General features: G+C 43.2%; 1 protein-coding gene across 6 annotated transcripts in view; it reads right to left on the bottom strand.

Moving 5' to 3' along the window:
• The window catches only part of NPAS3 (neuronal PAS domain protein 3), a 586,631-nt gene that overhangs the window by 356,345 nt on the left and 208,574 nt on the right, over window positions 1–21,712 (bottom strand). For 4 of the 6 annotated variants that reach the window (XM_073577843.1, XM_073577841.1, XM_073577845.1 and 1 more), the window contains exon 2: window positions 9,320–9,379. The exons of the other annotated variants lie outside the window; for them this stretch is intronic. In XM_073577843.1, coding sequence (XP_073433944.1) covers window positions 9,320–9,379 — 60 coding nt within the window. The remainder of the gene's footprint in view (window positions 1–9,319; window positions 9,380–21,712) is intronic. 6 annotated transcript variants of the gene reach the window in all.

Below are 21,712 nucleotides of genomic sequence, written 5' to 3'. Positions count from 1 at the left end.
TAACTAATGATGCTTTTTTAACTTGACCATGTGCACCCACAGTTTGGGATTTTTTCCTGATGAATTAGTCGGATGACATTGAAACGCGTTGATAATAAACAGCATTGCTACTAATCCTGTCTCCAGGAATCTTCCTTTGGATCTTCATCAGCAGCACAGAGGATCCACTTAGAATCAAAGAATAATAGAATGGTAGACTTGAAAGGGACCTCCTGGGCCATCTGGTCCAACCCCCTGCTCAAAGCAGGATTCACTAAATCATCCCAGACAGATGTCTGTCCAGCCTCTGTTTGAAGACTTCCAATGAAGGAGAACTCATCACCTCTCGTGTCAGCCTGTTCCACTCATTGATCACCCTAACTGTCAAAAAGTTTTTTCTAATATCTAATTTGTGTCTCCTCCCATTCAGTTTCATCCCATTGCTTCTAGTCTTTCCTTGTGCAAATGAGAATAAAGATGAACCTTCTACAATGTGACAGCCCTCAAGATATTTGTAGACAGCTATTAAGTCTCCTCTCAGTCTTCTTTTTTGCAAGCTAAACATTCCCAAATCCTGTAACCGTTCCTCAGAGGACAAGGTTTGCAGACCGGTCACAGCTCTGGTCAGTCTTCTCTGAACTTGCTCCAGTTTTTTATGTCTTTTTTTAAAATGTGGTGCCCAAAACTGGACACAGCATTCCAGATGAGGTCTGACCGAAGAGGAGTAGAGGGCAATAATGACTTCACGTGATCTAGACTGTATATTTCTGTTAATACAACCCAGAATTGCATTTGCCTTTTTTTGCTGCTGCATCACACTGTTGACTCATGTTCAGTTTGTGATCTATTAGTATACCCAAGTCTTTTTTCACATGTGCTGTTACTTAGCCCTATTCCTCCCATTCTGTATATGCTTTTTGTCATTTTTATTGCTCAGATGTAATACTTTCCCCTGTTAAAAACCATTCTGTTAGTTGCTGCCCACTGCTCCAGTTTATTTATACCTTTTTGAATCCTGTCTCTCTCTTCTCTAGTATTAGCTATCTCTCCTAGCTTTGTGTCATCAGCAAATTTATTCAGTTTACCCTCAATTCCATCATCCAAATCATTGATAAAGATGTTGAACAATACAAGGCCCATGACAGAGCCCTGTGGTACCCCACTTGCCACTTTACTGGTTGGTTTGCCAACAGACAGCCAACATTTTTGAGGGTTTTTTAATTGTTATGTACTACACAACCTTATCAGGTGAGTACCTCCTTTTCCACTTACTGTCTCTGGCCATTGGATAAGACCCTACTGTGGTTTTTTTCATGATCCCGGTCTCTTCTACAAACACACAGGATATGACTTAATACAAAAGCTGTTGAAAAGCTTTTATGCAATATCTAAAGATTGTTTGAAACGGGTTTGTGATTTATATTGGTGTAGGATAGATATTATGGCTTTTAACATGGATTAATGAAACATTTTTAGAAGAGGACTCTCATTGTTGGATCTACATATTTCTCCATATTGCATCCACATTTGTGGCACAGCCAATTTCTATGCACATGGCGAAACTTTAGCACCTCTGGGATTTCTAGGCACATGGCAAAATTTCACCACCTCTGCGATTTCTAGACACATGATGAAACTTCGGCACTTCTGTGACACAAACTTTAAGTTTATTTGTAACACACAGAAGTACATGTAGGACAATTTGTAATCATTTAAATTCTATAAAGTGCAGCACAAAAAATTTGGAGGCTTTGAAATCCTTTTTTTCTCTACCAATTCCATGGGGAGTCAAACTATTTTCTGCAAGGGAGAAGCGTATTGTTCACAGAATCTCAATACAAACAATATTAATGTGTAACACCCCCTTTGGGGTTAAGAGCATTTTATCTATGAATTCATTATTTTGCCAACACCGGATAAAAGGATCTCTGGGCTCTCTAATGACGAACCTACAGCTGATTTAAACCTAACTACTGCAATTTCAGCAATTCTTCCTCAAAATCACACAGGCGTATGTCTCTCTCGACCAACCCATATCACACTTGACTGGCAAAATGATGGTCTGGCGTTTGGTTAAATTGTTCTCCCTGTCAATAAAAAAAAGCTAAGGAAAACCGTCAGCATCAGCCACCCTCTTTCCAATATCTCCAGCTCTGTGAAGGAGATCTTTCTGTGCATTCATTCATACTTATGTGAAGTTGTCCTTAAAGGGACATTGCCTATTAAATACACAATCATCTTGCATGATTATAGCTATAAATACATATAAATTGTGCATTAAAGCAAAGCAAAAGATGCTTAACTCAAACGGCCAATATACAGAGGCAGGGTGCCCCAAAGGGAAATATTTGCAGACCCTTAAAATACATTTTTCTCTTATCTCTACCTGTAAGCAAACACTGCAGCTTTTCTTAATATTTTTTTCTGCCAGTTGAGTACTTTGACATCCAATTAGCCAAAAAAAACCAAAAAGCCTTCCGTCATTTTGCCTACAAATATAAAAATAGAGTCAAAGAAAAAATAAGTCAGCTCACCCAAAAAGAAGGTAGAAAATCCAATTACAATGACTAAAGACCTTGGGGTCTGAAACGCGTCTGCCAGTAGGATCTTCCCTCTTCTGGGGTTGTGACTTTTATGCTGTTTGTTATTATTTTTAAGATAAAATGATATTTTTATGGGATTTCTGAAGCTGGATCTTTTCTACTATAAAGATGCTGCTCTTTTCAGCTGTCCTTACATGGAGCTGCCTGTGTAGCTGGCAGATCTGCATTCATTTTCACTAGCCCTAAATTTTCTAAAAGAATATTGTTTTTTAACATGAACTGTACCTACACTTCAACTTTCTAACACCTTGAAACACCCTGCAGATTGGTGAAAGTCATGGTCCTGAGATACCCACCAATCGCTCAAAACACTTGTAAGGAGGCAGAAGAGCTCAGCTCCTGAGTGCTGGCTGAGTCGGATCTCCACCAATCTGTAGGGCATTTCAACACCTAACAAAAAAATGTTAACGTACCACTTCGGGGTTTGTTGGCTTTTTTTCATCACTGGTTAGGTATCAGTAATGTACGTTCTTTGTGTATAGTAAAATACTCACCATTTGTTGCCTCCTACTGTTTCCGGCGTGGTTCCAGTCCATCTCTGCCTTTTTGTGGTTGCAGCTCTGACTGGCCAGAAGTCACTGTTAATAGTTATTATCGCTCTTAAAGGGAATCTGTCACCCTTTTTGGCCTTGCAGCTGCTGGCATAGACATCGGGGGCTTATCTACAGCATTCTGTAATGCTGTAGATAAGCCTCCGATGTAACCTGAAAGAGAAGAAAAACACGTTATATTATACTCACTGAGGTGGGCGGTCCGGTCCAATGGGTGTCGCCGTCCTGTCAGGCGCCTCCCTTCTTAATGCAATGACGTCCTCTTCTCGCGTCCTGTAATGGATCCGGCGCAGACGCACTGCTCTGCCCTGTTGAGGGCAGAGCAGAGTCCTGCAGTGCGCAGGCGTTGGGAGAGGTCTGGCGCCTGCGCACTGCAGAATTCTGCTCTGCCCTCAACCTGGCAGAGAAATACGCCTGCGCCGGAGCCATTTCAGGACGGGAGAAGAGGACGTCATCGCATGAAGAAGGGAGGCGCCGGACCAGACCGCAACACCCATCGGACGGGACCGCCCACCTCGGTGAGTATAATTTAACGTGTTTTTCTTCTCTTTCAGGTTACATCGGGGGCTTATCTACAGCATTACAGAATGCTGTAGATAAGCCCCCGATGTCTATGCCAGCAGCTAATAGGGGATAAAGAGGGTGACAGATCCCCTTTTATGTAAGTCTATGACAGCCTCGTTCTGATTTTCAGACTTATAATGAAAAGTGACTTACTGTCTGCCCAGCAAAGACTAAGAGTGATTCGGGACAGACACAAGGTGCAGAAGAGGACTGGAGAGGTGCTGGAAATGGCAGAAGACTATGGCTGATATTTTACTACACACAAGGACCATATATTAGTAATACTAAACTGGCGGTGGCATAAAAAAAACATCGGAGTGGTACTTAAAAGGGTCATCCACTACAAGTACAAGGACAACCCCTTCTTGATAAAATGTTTGGCCCAATAAAATAATAAGGCCTTGTAAGATAGCGCCTACTGTGTGTGTTGGGGAACACTTGCTTGACAGCGGATTAACGTAGACAGGCATGGTTTTTCACACAAAACAGGCCATACGGTTTATTTAAAACGTCATAAACCGCACCGTAAGCCAGGTTTCACACCACCGGCTTACACACAGTCTATTATTTCAACACGTATGGCTTTACAATGCATTCACTAGTCACGCCTGACTCTCTCCAGTCACCGGGTGACCGCACAGTTCAGGAACTGACCTTTGTCAGTGCACATAGTTCTTTCTCCATACCCGGGGTTACCTCTCGGGAGCTCCTGCTCCACAGGCTGACTCCTTGTCAGTCCAAGGTCCTCAACAGGATGGCATCTTGCTCAATACAGGTCCGCCCCAGGCTCTTCACACACATGTGGCCTGTCCGGATGCTATTCAGGACCTAGCATTCTGAACCATTCAGGTCCATACACTCTGACCATGTGACCAGACCTCAGTCACATTATATGGTTGTAACCACCCCCATGGATGGGCGGTGCATGTGTGGTTAGTCAATTCCCACCCAGCTCTCTGACTAACCCCATAAGTCCCCCCTTATAAGTAAACACAACAAACAATTGCGGAACTATAAGTCCCAGCATAACCATATAATTTTGGGCTTACAGCGCAGAGGACCTCTTCGTCACATACCAGCCATTTACAATAATGTCAGTCCCTAATTTACCATCATAATTATGCCTCTAGGCGCATCCTGAAGCGCACACACAGCACCCCCTAGCTGCAAGAGGGGTCACTGCCTCACAGCCTACACTCACTTCCCGTGCTGGTGCCGTTCCCACGGTGTCAGCACTCACTCTCCCAGGGGACCTCGTGCAGTGTTGTGATACATGACGCCGGTCCAATCAAAGCTGGCGTCACTGTCTCCGCCTTTGGACAAATTGAACATGAAGAAGAAGTCTGAGTGGGAACGGCGCTAACACAGGAGATGAGTATAGGGCTTTACTATTTTACCTGGGATAAGTGAGGGGTACAAGAAGAAGTTGTCCAGGTACTGGACAACTTCCATAAGAGTGCAGGCACACTGAGGATTTTTCTGCAGTTTTTGCCATACAATTTTTGTAAAGGCTATTCTCACATCAGTATTTTGCATCAGTGCATGCCAAAACCAAGAGTGGAACTTACAGAGAAAAATTATGACACTGTGTTACCAAGGTTTTGTCCCTTGGACAATTTTGAGTGTTCCTGATAGATATTTTCATGCTGATTTCAGAAATGACTTCAGATTTTTCCTATCACGTAAGGGAAATGATACGAAACATTATAATATTCTGTTATAATTCTAAAAACTCATGAACTTTTTCTGAAACAATATATTCTGAATTTTCCACTGAAATAACATAAATCGCTGATCTACATATATGCAAGCAAGCAGCAAGAAAGAGTGAATGGCACTCAATGGAAAAAATGCTAGTCTGAGGGGGTCAGACTCCTTGTAGGAATGCTCGGACCTGACACCCATAATGTGGTGGTGCACCATCTTGCTGGAAAACTCAGCGAACGTGCCATCTTCAGTGCATAAAGAGGGCAACACATCATGTAGCAATTTTAGATATCCAGTGGCATTGAGGTTTCCATTGATGAAGAATGTGCCCACTATCTTTGTACCCCATATACCACACCAGACCATCAATTATGGGTGTCAGGTCCGAGCATTCCTACATGAACAGTTTCCTAGAAAGTGGATTATTTGTCGTGGGCCAGTTGAATGGCCACCAAGGTCTCCCGATCTGACACCCTGAGACTTATCTTTGGGGTCATCTGAAGGCAATTGTCTATGCTGTGAAGATACGAGATGTGCAGCACCTGAAGCAAAGGATACTGGAAGCCTGTGCTAGCATTTCTTCTGCGGTGTTGCTATCAGTGTGTCAAGAGTGGGAGAAGAAGGTTGCATTGACAATCCAGCACAATGGGCAGCACTTTGAACACATTTTATAAGTGGTCATAAACTTGTAAATAACTCATGAAAGAATAAAGTTACGTTAAAACCAAGCAAACTATTGTTTTTCTTGTGAAATTCTCAATAAGTTTGATGTGTAACATGACCCTCTTCCAATTGAAAAAAAATAATGGTCGACTTCAAAATGGCCACCATGGTCACCATCCATCTTGAAAAGTTTTCCCCCTCCCATATACTAATGTGCCACAAACAGGAAGTTGATATCACCAACCATTCCCATTTTATTTAGGTGTATCCATAGAAATGGCCCACCCTGTATAACAAAAAGGTGTGCCCATGATGCAAGAATTCATGTTGATCTTGACTGGAAGAGGAGGCCGCACAGTGGGGTCAGATCTTTCTTATATTACATGGTCATATTGTGAGCCACACAATCGTGAATCCAACACAAATCCACCCGGGGGACAATTTATACAACCGTTTGTCTCATCCACGCGTCAAAGAACCTATTTACTCTGAATACATTTGCACCTCCATTTAACTTTGCAAAACAAAATTTTTTGTGTCTCCATATGAAATTGAAAATTGTTATGCCCCCATAGACCAAAATGGATGGGTAACACCGGCATTTGCATGAGCTATGTGCGACTCCAGTTTTGAACAGATTTCACAAGTTGCTCCTTGACATTTTCTAACCTTAGTGTCATAATCCATGCTGGATCAGGACATATAAAAAGCAAAAGGTAACCTATTTTTTTCCCTAAGCTGTGCTTAAGGTTGGTTTTTGCCCCCGGTGGCTATTAGGATTATTGCACTGTGGTGTCGTTTGTTCTAAGTTTGCCTGCGGTGGTGGTGAGCATCATTGCACTCTAGTTTCTTTAGTTAAGTGCACATGATTATAATGCAGGTGTGATTGCTGGCTCTGCTATAAAAGAGCCACAGGTGTTGCAATCAGTGTTGGTGATAGTGTTCATTTCAACCATCCTTGGTGGAGGAAGGATCTAGAGAGGTCCTGGCAGCTCAGTCAGAGCCCTGGTGTGAAAGGAATCATAGGGGATTTCCTTGTAACTCTCACAGAGCTTGGTGGCAGCGATTCAGGAGGAGAGCTGCATGCTGGTGGTGGACTCTGTTGCCAGGAACAAGTGCAACAGAGTAAAGCTAAGTGGTGTTTCCCTGTTTGCGTTTTTCCTTAGTGTGTATCAGTACAGCGGTGGGGCCAGTGCCTGCACCACTCAGCTCCCTAGCAAGGGACAGGTGTAGGGTGTGCTAGGTCGACAGGTTCCTAATCGGCGCCCGGTGCGGAACAGGCACAGGGAACGTTAGGAGCGTTAGAGACACTGACTCAGGGGAGTGCAGGAGGTCTCCACGTCCCCTTTCCCTATCGCAGGGCCCACCATTGTAACTGTTTCCCTTCCCTTTGTCTTGTTGTTTTAGTTACCGGCCTGCGAGCCGTGTCACACAGGACAGTTTCACGTGCCGCGTCCTGTTGTTTTAGTTACCACCCTGCTGGTCGCGTCACACAGGACAGGTCCACGTGACACTTAGGTGAAACCATGTGATTATTAAATCCTGTCAGTTTTTTTTCTTATGTGAAAAACAGTCCGTGCTTTTTCAGTGTGCTGGATCCATTTTCGGTCCGTGTGTCAGATTTTCACAATACGTGTTGCACCCATGCTCTTCCTGTTTTTTTCATGCAGCCATTAATTTGATTTGTGAGTGTGATCCGTAACACGGATGGATCTAGGACATGTCACCATTATTTTCTTTTGCTTAAAATCAGACCGCAAAAGGACATGTGAAAAAACACCTGGAGTATAATAGGTCTGTGATTTGTAAAAATAAAATAATGATGTGTATGGATAATTCAACAAAAGATGGATCCGGCATCAAATTTCAAAATTTAAACTGCATGCATTATTAAATAAATCTCTTAGGCCTGATGAAGCAGGTGTACTTACTTTAAAAAAAGTTTGAATATCTGCTTAATGCTTTCCTGATTTTACAACGCACACTTTGTGAGACTAGCTGTTGCTGCTCAACTTAATATCAGACGAACATTCTGACATTAATTTTCAGAGTAAGTATGAGAGCCTCCTCGGGTCCAAGTGATCCATTTAATTACGGTTTGTATTATGAAATCTGGCAATAGATCCATGTTAATTCACAATGTCAACCGTTCAATACTGCTTTATGTCAGTTTCATGGGTCTAAAGGTTCAGGATACAAAGTTGGTTGAACTTGCCGATTTTGAAGGGATGACCTGACCAGCTAACATATATAGGGGCTTACCGACTCTCTCCCGACAGAAGATGCCAAGGGAAGAAGGATCCGTCTCCTGTTGAATTTCAACAGGGAAACCTTTTATTCGGTGGGGACATAAGTGGCTGCCGAGGCCGATCGAGGCAGTGACATCACATGAGCCAAGCTAAACATTTCTGTGCATGAAAGAGTCGGGAGAGAGAGCTGCCAGCTGAACAATTGTTTTAATATGCACGGCTGGCTTAAAGAATAACATAGGGCAAATTAAGGATGCAAATCTGGAGACACACACTAGAATTGTTAGAATAATCTAAGCCGACCCTTAGGCCCCGATTCATCAAAGTGGTTTCACCAGAAATCTGGGGTAAAACAATTTGAGCCAAACTTTTGCAACTTTTGGTGTTTTTACACTTGTATTGCCCAGTTCCAAAGGTAACAGTAGCGAAGCGAGGGCGTGGATGAGACGAGCTATGGCGTACCTGTGCGCGCCAAGGCGCACCATACTTTTCAGACGAGCCGGATTGATTAGGAGTCGTGCTTCTCTTAATGAATCAGGCGCCTCTGACTCCAGCACGCCTCCTCATCAAGACCAGCGTCAGCCACACCGGTCTTGATGAATCGAGGCCTACGTCTTGTTAACCCTAAATATGATCTCTTTAACAATCATTGCCAAATTGGTAGCAGCCCTTATTTCAAGATATTACAGGAGCCCACATCTGGCCTGGAGGACTAACACTGCTTTTAAGCCCTAAAAAGTCTAGTCTGCAATCAGCGCCTTATTCACTATAGATTATAGCATAATGTAATATTGACGAGGGAAAAAAAATGTTCAAGGTGCATCGAAGATTTCACAGAAATGTACCGTAATTACAATAAATTGCACAAACAGAATTTTTGATATGACTGCAATAAAAGTTATTATTTGTATTCCATCTGTTTGCAAAATGACATTGGGTATGGATGGGTGAAAGAAAACTAAATTGTTACACCCTTCCCAACATTTGTATTATAATTATGTACCTTAAGTTGAGGTCTGGAGGACAAGGGATGGGACAAGCGGTCATAGGCCTGGAGGCTCCCCTGCCATGAGAAAAAAACAAATTACACACATCAGGCAGGTTATTACCCTCTTTAGCCATGCACCTTGTTATATCCCCAGTCCTCAAATACAACTATTTGTAAAGTCATTGTTAATTGAGGATTTATGGTGTTTTCTTCTACCACATTTTGAAAGCAAACAACGGTAAATAACTTGCATTTAGACCCTTTATAGCTTTCTCTAAACCCATCCAATACATTGGATATACACATACCCGTCTCCCTTTTCTTCCTTATACTGTAAATAGTCGGTATCCTAAATCTCACCAAGGCTAGGTTCACACGTTGCGTTTTTTTTCAGGCAAAACATGCTCTCTTAGCACTAAAGAAGCTACTTACAAAAAAGCAGGTTTTGCTGCGTATTTGCTGTGTTTTTGTTGTCTCTTGCACATGCTGATAAGGTTTAGTGCTCCCCCAAAAAAATCACGATGTAACTTCCTTAAGGTTTTTGCACCAAAAACGCAGCAAAACCTGATTGTTTGCTGTGTTTTTGCACTGACTAATTGCTTTCTATGGGGAAAAAAAACCCTGCAAAAATGCTGGAAAAAGTGACATGCTGCAGTTTGCAAAAACACAGCTGTTTTCCACATCAGTCAGGAAAAGAAAACAATGTGTGTGCACGAGATTTCTGAAATCCCATAGCTTTTGCTGGTATTGTAAAATGCAGCTTAAAATTTGCATGAAAAACAAAAAACACACAACAAAAACGTAATGTGTGAACATAGCCTAAGTCATCAGTAAACAGTGTTTCTTATACGTGTATTCTTAATGGACAATGATTATTAATTCCATGAATCTGTAAGAGTGCACAATACAACTACTCTATGGGAATGGGAATTGGGAATGGAAATTTTAAAACCAACAGAAACTTTTAAATATTCTTGTCCCAGGAAGAAGTGGTATCTATTGTACACTAAGCTATACAATACTAAAAAGTTGCACACCTTTCTACAATAATTCCTGTATTAACCGCTTCCTGCTACATGTAAGGCGTTTGACAGAGGGAGATTGCTCCCTCTGTCACGGTAACAGTTCCTCACAATTGTCCTTCACATGACAGCTCTGGATTTTCATGTTCAAACAGACATGCCACTTTCTATTAGGACGCAAAAAAAAAAAAATCAATAAAACGTCAACCCAGGACCAATCACAATCCAGTGTTGGACTGGGGTGCCAAGGGCCCACCAGTAACCAACTCCATCCCCCCATTTTTCAATTACATGCAAATGTGACACTATTCTCAATCGTACATTTACATAACAGTGATCTGGACAGATAGGTAAATTAATAAGATGCTGCCTTTATCTGTACATAGTGATACAAGTATATTGCGCCAAGCACTGATCACAAAAGAGGGTGGTGGCTGACTCTTGCACAGGGGCCCACCAGAGGATTCTCCTGTTCTCCTGTGGGCCAGTCCAAGCCTGCCGCTAGTTCCCAATAAGGAGTTTGACAGAGGGAGTGCGCGATAAAGGCTTAATAGATCAGGCAAGACGAACAATCTATTAGGCTTCAGAAAAGCAATGTCGGCTGATATAATGCACTCAACTACATAAGTAGTGCAGTGTATTATCAATGTGATCAAAGCATGGTCAAGTTTAAATTAAAAAAAAAAAAATCCATAACAAAAAGTTGTTTATTCTAACGGAAAACACTCAAAAAAAGACACATTGTGTTTGTAATGACCAGTAAAAGAAAGATCTATAATTATTTATCCCGCATGGTGAATTTCATAAAAAAAAAAAAATGAACAACAAAGCCAGAATTTACAGCTTTGTTCATCCTGAATCACATAAAATTAAATAAAAAGGTGATTCAAAAGACAATTGAATCGCAAAATTGCACCAATTAAAAATTCAGCTTGTTACACACAAAAAAGTCCGCATACAGTTCTGACAACAAAAATTGAAAATTTTTGGCTCTCAGAATATAATGAAAAAAAAATGAATAAATAAAAGTGATTTTCTTGTGCAAAAGTAGTAAAACCTAAAAAAAAAATAATTAGGCATCACTGCAATTCTATCAACAACACATACTATAAAACTGATCGGGACTGGCTGAGGCACTGACGTCTTGTCAACAGCACGGTAGCGAAACAATGAAAGTAGTGTTGGAGACTCACCCGTGGACCCGGGGAAGGCGAGTGTAGGAGCGGTTTGTTTGTTTTAAAAAAAAAAAATGCAGCAAGACACAAATGATATGTAATAGGATAATATCCATTTAAATTTCTGATATTAAATTTCTGATAATCTTCTTGCGGTGTCTCCCATTTTTATATCAAACTAGCTGAAGAACCCAGCGCTGCCCGGGCATAGTAACTAACTACGGTTAGTTATAGCAAATTATAATGATTATATCTATACATATAAAGCTCAGTGTAGAGCCCCGTCCATTCCGCATAGCCACATTCACTATAATATCCCGTCAGCCAGAGCTACCGGACTACTACCCATAATATCCCACATCATCCCGTCAGCCAGAGCCACGGTACTACTACCTCTGATATCCCACATCATCCCGTCAGCCAGAGCAAGTGGACTACTACCCCTAATATCCCACATCATCCCATCAGCTAGAGCCACCGGACAACTACCCCTAAAATCCCACATCATCTACTACCCCTAATATCCCACATCATCCCATCAGCCTGGAGTCAGAACCAGAGTGCTGAGTGGAACAGTCCTAACTTCCATACTGGGGATCCCTTTAAGAGAGGCCTGGCATCAGAACCAGAGCGCTAAGTGGATTTGCCCTGACTTCCATACCAATGATCCCTTTAATAGAAGCCTGGAGTGAGAATCAGAGCGCTGAGTGATTTACCCAAACGTCCATACCGGAGATCCCTTTAAGACAGGTCTGGGGTCAGTACCAAAGCGCAGAGTGGATTTTCCCTCACTTCCGTACCGAGGATCCCTTTAAGAGGGGACTTGGGTCAGAACCAGAGCGCTGAGTGGATTTGCCCTAACTTCCATACTGGGGATCCCTTTAAGAGAGCCTGGGATCAGAACCAGAGCGCTGAGTGGATTTGCCCTGACTTGCATACCAATGATCCCTTTAATAGAACCCTGGGGTCAGAATCAGAGGGATTTGCCCTAACTTCCATACAGGAGATCCCTTTAAGAGAGCCTGGGGTCAGTACCAGAGCATTTGAAGGCAATTGCCTGACTTCCATACCGGGGATCCCTTTTAGAGAGGCCTGGAGTCAGAATTAAAGCGCTGGATGGATTTGCCCTGACTTCCATACCAGAGATCCCTTTAAGAAGGGCCTGGGGTCAGTACGAAAGCGCAGAGTGGATTTCCCTAAATTCCATACCAATGATCCCTTTAAGAGACCCTGGGGAGAGAACCACAGAGCTGAGTGGAACTGTCCTAATTTCCATACCGGGGATCCCTTTAAGAGAGGCCTGGGGTCAAAACCAAAGCAATGGATGGATTTGCTCTCACTTCCATACCAATGACCCCTTTAAGAGGGAAGATGTGCCTACGGGATGGAGGATGTGTGATGGGTATATGGGCACGGGAGGGGGGATTCATTTTTTGTCATGTGCTCTCTGCTCCTTTCAGGGGGGCAGACAATGGCTGGGAGCTTATGTTCCCAGGGATGCTATATTTCTCCCACCATGTCAGTGTCTGCTGAGGTGTTGTCAACTGGGAAAACTGTTGGTCATAGCAACCAAACACAGCTCAGCTTCTTTTAACCAGTTCTGGTGAAATGAGAGATGCTTCGTGATTGGTTGGTGATATACACACATTCATTTTTATATATAGAGATGACTGCTGATTGGCTGCAGCTTTCGCTATTCTACCAGGGCCGCTGATGGCAGCAGTCAAATGACAGGTGGGAGACACAAACATTGCTCTCACAATCATCTTCTCCACTGCTTCCTGCTGCAGTACACATGTAATGACATGACAGTGCTGGGAGAGAAGAGCTGCAGCTGGAAGCAGTGATGAAAATGATTGTGTAAACAGCGTTAGTCACATGAAATGCTCTGGATCTATCCCATATAAAGGGGCATTATTCCCTGACACCATGGACAGATCCAGAGCATTGTATGTAATGTCATTATAGGTCAGCTCTTCACCTCTACCACCACCTGTAATATCAATAAGCGCCTTGAGAGAGGAGATCTCAGTGTGATAAGGTTATACACATCAGTATTAGCAGATCACAGTGAAAAAGTCTGTTGTAACCTTCTCGGGGAGCATTTGCTTTTTTTACTCCCCCATATATGAAGTTGCCTTCTTATGATTGGTCAAAGTCATAGAAGAGATAAAGTAAACACCCTAGAAAAGAATCTTTGTCAACACCCCCTTGTTGAAAAATAAATTAGCATACTATTCTCCCAAAACATAAAAAAAATATCTCTGCAACAGAGAGGAGGAATAAAACTAGATGTGTAGCTCCTGAAGGAAGTACAGATAGTGCTTTGAAATGGTGCCCGGGATGCCCCTTTAAGAGACTTGCCTGCTGCCCCTGCAAGACTTTCAACTCAGGATCCGTTTTAACTGGGTGCCTCTCAGGGGCCACTTTGGCCTGTGGGGCCCCTCAGGGTCCGATTTGGTGGACGGGGCCCCTCAGGGTCTGATTTGGTGGGCGGGGCCCCTCAGGGTCCGATTTGGTGGACGGGGCCCCTCAGGGTCTGATTTGGTGGGCGGGGCCCCTCAGGGTCCGATTTGGTGGGCGGGGCCCCTCAGGGTCCGATTTGGTGGGTGGGGCCCCTCAGGGTCCGATTTGGTGGGCGGGGCCAATCTGGGTCTAATTTGGTGGGCGGGGCCACTCTGGGTCAGATTTGGTTGGCGGGGCCACTCTGGGTCCGATTTGGTGGGCGGGGCCGCTCTGGGTCCGATTTGGTGGGTGGGGCCCCTCAGGGTCCAATTTGGTGGGCGGGGCCACTCTGGGTCCGATTTGGTGGGCGGGGCCCCTCGGGGTCCGATTTGGTGGGCGGGGCCCCTCGGGGTCCGATTTGATGGGAGGGGCCACTCTGGGTCTAATTTGGTGGGCGGGGCCCTTCAGGGTCCGATTTGATCGGCGGGGCCACTCTGAGTCTGATTTGGTGGGCGGGGCCACTCTGGGTCCGATTTGGTGGGTGGGGCCACTCTGGGTCCAATTTGGTGGGCGGGCCCCTCAGGGTCCGATTTGGTGGGCGGGGCCACTCTGGGTCCAATTTGGTGGGCGGGGCCATTCTGGGTCCAATTTTGTGGGCAGGGCCACTCTGGGTCCGATTTGGAGGCCAGGGTGGCTCAGCCTACGATTTGTAGGCCAGGGTCAATCAGCCTCCGATTTAGAGCCTGGGGTCACTCAGCTTTCGATTTGGCGCGTCGGCCCTTTAAGAATCACTTAGGTGCGTCGTCCGTTTAAGAGCCAGTTTGGCGCACTGAGCTTCTAAATCCACTTTGGCACACATTCTCTCTCAGGGGCATGCGTCATGTGATGAAGCTAGAATTGCATTTGTGCTGTGGGTTTCGCTTTAAGAGCTGATATTATCTGTCAGAAACTGTGTCCTGGAGAGGTCATGTGACGTTCGTAGGCATTGGCATAGTAACTGGGTGTGCCTGCGCATATCAATGAGCTTAACTGCCATTTGAATCGCCTCAGGGCATGTTTTCCCTGTGGCAACATTTTCCCATTGAAATGCATTGAGGAAAATGTTTTTTTCAAACGCAAATTGCGCTAAAACTAAAAATCCAATCGACACGAAAAATACTTAGCACACCACTCGTGGACGCTGGCTTCGAAACGACACCTCAATGGAGTCTGTGCGTGTAGTGGTTCGGGCCGCATTAATTGCGGAAAATCAACTGAATAATAAGAAGAAGCAGAAGAAGAATAAGTTAGCAGCGTTCGGATTACAAGATGGTGTCACACAACAGATTACATCAGTGACTGCCATCCCCATGTGCAGATTAGAAGCTGCAGACCCCCATCACTGGCTATCACACAGTCTGTTCTCACTGTTGCCAGCAGCCTGGGACAGTGAGGGAAGGAATTACTGATAATGAGTTATGCATTGTAATCATGGAGTGGCCCAGAATACAGGACGATTTTCCCTCCTCACTAGAGTTTCACTTTCCATAGATCACTGTTCAGTGTGTGTCTGGGGGAGGAGCAGCTCTCTGCTCTCTGCAGTGAGGCTGCTGGAGGGGGAGGATTCTTACTGTGTGATGAGGGCTGCTTCATGTGGATGGGGAGGGCCTGTAGCTATGGAGGGCAGGGTTGATGCTATAGAGGGCATGTTTGGAGTAGAGTAGGAGGTTACGACTAGTTCTTATTTCAATGCCATAACACCCCCCCTGGACGTTCTGTTCAAAATATCTAGAAAACCGTGCAAACTAGTGACAGAAAGTAAATTACTTACTGTCATAATTCTGCAGCCCAGATATGTACTGAGATTATGTGAAAAGCCCGGACAACCCCTTTAACATGCCAAAAGTGATGAAATGTCCCTGCTAACACATTGATCTGCATTAGATCTGCGGTGGTTCACCTAATTCTAGATACATCTTTTACGATGCACCAGTCTGTTAAAACATTATAGACAGTTATTCATAGTTTTTGCTTTTCACAGAGAATAAGGAACGGTTCTATTGTCTCATTGACATTGGTCGATGATGTACTGATTCCTCACTCTTGTTCCACCAACCCTAGACCTGTTTTGCGCAGCTAAAATAAGCCTCTCCGAGAAAAAGGTCCAGATGGCCAAAGATATGAGAAATACAGGTAAGTGGGTACCGTACAATGTTGGCTTCACTGGTTACTCCAGAAGTGCGCACACCAGTGCATTGGGGGCTTGTAGTGTCAGTTCGCAGGTTACAGCTCAAGTTGTAATGCCTCAGCGCCCTCATAATCCCTATGTCTTCTGTCTTTCAAAGAATTTCTCTGGCATTATGAGTGCAAAGTCATCAAAAGCAGCCTGGAGTCTTCTCATATTAATCCCCAGTGTGCACACTATTGTAATGTATTCTGCTCCTGTATCCGGCATAAACCCTAAATAATCCTTATTTCTGGCTCTGGAATACATTGAGAGGAAAGTGAGACATGGAGGACAGCCTCCCCATTACTGACTGCATCCATTTTTAGATCAGTAGGTGCTTGGGATCTACGGTAAGATTTCCCTGGCATCCAGCTTGCACACATACACTTTCTGAAAATTCCTTCATTTTTCTTTTTAACACAGCAAATTATACCCTGTATCAAAGACTGATTACATGGATCTAGAAGTAAATTCATTTTACATCCTAGGTAGGTCTGGCATCACAGTAGTTCCCGCCATAACCCTATCGCATTCCCATCACAACCCGTACAAAGGCAGATTTAGAAGAGCCGATAATTGGGAATGAGCAATTGTTAGAATGTTGGGTTGCCGATTGGCTTGTGTAAACATGGGGCAATCACCCGATAAACATGTTGGGCAACTGGATCATTCATGCTGGCATTAATCATCAGTAAGATCATATTCTATGTGCGCAGAATGATTGCTTCAACGATTGTTTTGTGCGCGTAGAATTCTGCTCTGCCAGTCTTAGCAGCTCATTAAACGACTGCCGATCAGCAGTTGTTTAATGGTTGGGGTCAGCCTTATTCAAGATCATGTAAAGTTATTCAATTCGATTTTCCAGGACTTTCATTACAAAGGCCACTCTTTCCTAATATTAAATTGATAGAGGTCCAACTTCCAGAACCTCCATGAGCTGATTACAAGGGCAGCAACTTTCAGCCCTTCACTGTCTCTCTGGCACAGATAGGTATGGTTTGTTGCATTTGTACCCTCTAGTATAAAATGTGAGGATTGCCTTCTAAGCAATGAAGGGGACAATTCCATGGAGGGGATACTGGAAAATGGATCCCCACCTATCTGACTTATCTTAGATAGGTCATCAACAGGAAAGTCTCAAAAAACCCTTTAAATCACTGTATGATTAAAACATTCCGCAACTTTCTAATAGAAGTGTGTCAAGCCCGAAAATGGTAAACTGCAAGAAGTAGTGTAAAGACCTAGCCGAGAAGGAAACATCCAGTCTAGGCCATGCTCTGCACGATTGTGGCCGTTAAACGTTGACTAGGTAAATGCAAACCACAATTCTACATACACAGAACTATCATTATGTGCGCATAGAATCATAGAATATCATGTTTTCGGCAGCACACCACCTGTATGCACAAGACAATGTGCTGCTGAGAATGATGATATGTAATCTTGTTTATAACTCATCACTCAATGTTTAGCTCCCTCGTAAGGGTTTGCAGGCCTGTTTAGAAGGGCCAATAATTGTGTAAGAATGTTCGTATGATAATTTGTCACAAAGCACACGGTGAATGCAAGTCAAAAATAAGATGCGTATAAAGCGTTATGGTCCATATACAACGCTCGTTCCCGATCATCTACCTGTGTAAATGGGCCATAAGGCTTTTACACATCAATTACCGTATATGCTGCGACATATTCTCCATCTCATAGGGTCACAATAAGAATAATATGAATGTTTTGTAATTGATACCGTTGAGTGGATTGCTGTAGTATATTGCGTTATTCCAAAACTTTCTATTCATTTAGTCAATATATACCAACTAAACCGAGGCCAAAGAGTGTCAGTCGAGCTCCTGTAACACTCTGGCCATATTTAGCATGTATTTTCCTGGCATACATGTTAAACATACATCAGGAGCACCTGCACAAATGTCATTGGTACACTGATGAGCTCACAGAGCATTGCCTAGCTCGGCAAACAGCCTGCTCAATATTCCCATTAACTGACAGCAAACCAATATTGTGAAAATGTTATAGAACTAAAGCACAGAAGAATACATCAGAAAGCACCCAGGGTGTACACGGCTCAATTCTACTTGTGGTGATACAGAGCTCCGGTGTGAAAAGTATCCTTGGATCTCAGCACTGAACTGATCCTCTGGTTGGACACTAAAGTAGCCTATCAGAGCAGAAGAGAGAGTGGTGCAGATCAGAGCGAGAGCGGTGCAGAGATCCAAGGATCCCGCGATCACAACACCAGAAGGATTACTGTGGGTTTTCCTTGGCCATGCTAGCAGCATGTCCACCAACCTAGGTATATTTCAACTGCTTTGACCCTTATTTAACTAGTGTTGGTAACAGTTTTATAGGGTCAGACTTTATTTTAAAATTACAAAAATATGTCTGAACTTCACAAACATAGCGAGAAGTTCATCATCGAAACCTGAAAATGCCAACATCTCTATATGAAGAAAATGTCCGATTCCGAAACAGCCTAATTATTGTCAATAAGAACTAGTTGAGCAGATGTTCTGCAATATAATCACACATTGTGAATAACAGGGCATCTAGAGCCGAAATGCTTTTGGCCATAGCATTCAGAGGGACTACATGGCAAGCACCTCTTATAGGCCCCCTCCTAGCCCATATCACTGCCGGGAACTAACACCTATGCAAATACACTGAGCCGTGTATGGATTAGCATATGCAAATTGCTCTTATGCATATGGATTTTCAGATGTGTTGGCTGCAGGGTGAGAGTGGAAAAGGCCAGCAGAGAATAACTCTATCCTGAGGGAGGAGAATGAGATGAGAGACTGACCCTGGCGTTAACCCTCTCACCAATACAAACATGCTAAGAGTTAAGCACAGGATTATATCTGTGGCGCGATGCAGAATTTATTAGTGCCTCCATATAGTTATAAAATAATATGACATGTAGTATGTAAGATTTATTTGCCAGCTGTTACATTGCTTAAAAGCCGACTATTACTACCCATGCCCTGAAATTAGGACTATTTTGACCCCTGACTAATACTCCTGTGCTAAATATACAGAGTAGTGTGATGGTCCATGGTAGAAACACACTACAAGTTACTCCAACAAGGTGTCTCAGTGTTCCCTTGACCACAGTGAGATCGGCATCATCATTATTTGCATTTCTCTAACACACATTTAATTTAAAACTCTAATAAAAAAAAATGTAAAAGTCCAAGTGTGTGCCAAGGTATAAGAGCCCCTCATAGGGTGGTAAGCAACATTTGAGGTTACTACCTATTTTTTTTGCTGTGCAAAATAAAATTATTTTTTTTTAAAGAGTCCAATCTATAATGATTAGTATATAATAAGTGACCCAACTCCTTCAGGCAACAATGTGTGAAGAAACAATGTCTCCAGGGCCATTGTGACTTCCCGTCGATGCTTGTGTAGTATAAACATGACAAACGGTCTTTAGTGTGAAGAATTATTCACATAGAACCCGATCTTTACTTCTCTGGCCACCAGACATTGTAGTCAGGTCAACATGCCTCTTGAGGAAGCTGGGCGAAACGCATTTAGCACTCTGGGACATCATATCCCAGTAGATGAATGCCAAGTATGCTATCTATGATCACTATGATGCGTTATACTTTTATTACTGTCTCATCTCATCTCTTTATACGTTATGCTCTTTGCTAATGTGATTACGGTGATGAAGACGCAGTCACAGTGCAACTGTTTACTCACTGGGGTCACTCTGCTTAGAGATTCTGCATCATTACCCTTTTGCGAACCATGGTCTACACTCACGTCATGCGCTAACCTATGCATTATTGTTACTTAGCACTGTACATAGATATCTATAGGAATAGTTTTCTGTTTTAACTACTATATGGCCATATGATTATTGCATATTGTAGTATTTATATACAGAATCACTATTATTATCTTGTATACAGTCCTTAAACCAAAAGATTACTACCTGCCTGGATGACACTTTGTCTCTCTAGAATCTTTTATTTCTTGTATTTTTATCCTATAAATTTAATAACTATAATAACTTAATAATTTACTATTTTAATTTTAACAAGTTATTTTGGATGCTTTGGTCTTGCTGCCTTCTTCTTCCAGGTGTTCTATACTGAGGATCTTAGTGTAATGTAATATTTAGGTGTTGTCCCCATCACCCGGATTATTTCTAAGGATTTGCTTATTTCCATTGTAGTCGGGAAATCCCAATGTCCGGTTGTCCGATGATGTTGCAGTCATTTTTCCCAGTATACTTCACGATTTGTGAGAATGAACGACATGGAACCTGGACACATATGGAGATTAGTGATTTGTAAAAAGCCTAAAGCTTAAGGCTGTGTGCCCACGTTGCGTTTTATTAAGCGTTTGTGCCGGCTCAGACGTTGCAGAAATGCTTAAAAGAAGCTTCAAATTAATTTGCATGTGTTTTTGGCTTTTTGTGCCAATGCATGCGTTTTTAAATGCTCAGGAATCGCTTAGCGGCTAAAAACGCAGCATGCTCATTAATTTCCGCATTGCTGAGCGTTTTTAGCCTTTTCCAATGTTCCCAGAAGACGTGTGGAAAAAAAACGCGTCAAAAACGAGCGTCTTTTGTGCAAGAAACACGCGCTTCCTGGGAAGGGGATCAGTTTCCTGAGCGTTTAAAAACTCTAACGTGGGCACATAGCCTACATGTGCAAATACTTTCGAAAGGGTATGGTGACGATATGTGAAGATGTCCGAGTGGGCCGATTGGTTTCGCACAATATATACATGACTAGGTGCCTGCGCATTGTGTTTGGACAGCGGCAGTAAGTCCGTTCCGTATTTCCCTGTCTTCCTGGTACGGCTGTGTTCCTTGTCCTCACTACCCACATTATCTGACAGAATAATCAGTCAATTGAATCAGAGAAGTCCTTTTCGAGCAGGGTAATTTTCTCTCTCTCTCCCTGCCCCCTCCTCTTCTCTCTGCTCCATCGGACTCAGCCACCTGCTATAGTCAGTGATGTGGAACGGCTTGGAATTAGCCCTGAAATTAGCACCAGTCCCCAGTTAAAAAGCTGGCAGCAGTCGAACATGCCACCATAATAGCCAAGAAAGAGTCAGGCTGCTTAAATTCCATCGGCCAGACTGGAAATCACAGAGCCCAATGTCATCTGCCTCCCGCTGACGGTTCGATACTGCCTCTTCCATTATGCATGGAAAAGCACGAAAGTAACAATTCCTCAAATGACCCATTCCCTTACAATAAGTCGCTGCGCAGCGATCGCCTTTATTTACATTGGCTGCGTAATCCATAATCCGCTGAATAGTAGCGTCCTATTACATCTCCTGGATCACCAAGATCCATTCACAGGTATCAGCAATGGGGACTGTAGAGGAAATCTACAATGGAGGACAGGAAAGCTTTAATCATCTACAATACTGCTATTTTCCCGTTTTTATTCTTGCCTATTATTTTTGAATGTCTCTGAGCATTAAACTTCAAAATGATGAGAATATGATCTGCACGCCGCTGCATCAAGTATAAAGCAATGTTCATATCTTTTTACAGACTCCACAATTGCAGTTTCGTTGT

Source organism: Dendrobates tinctorius, unplaced genomic scaffold, assembly GCF_039654945.1.
Source record: "Dendrobates tinctorius isolate UK_male_01 unplaced genomic scaffold, ASM3965494v1 ptg000057l, whole genome shotgun sequence".
Lineage (NCBI taxonomy): Eukaryota > Metazoa > Chordata > Amphibia > Anura > Dendrobatidae > Dendrobates > Dendrobates tinctorius.
Note: the sequence above shows the minus strand (reverse complement) of the source record. Positions and strands in the feature narration are given on the sequence as shown.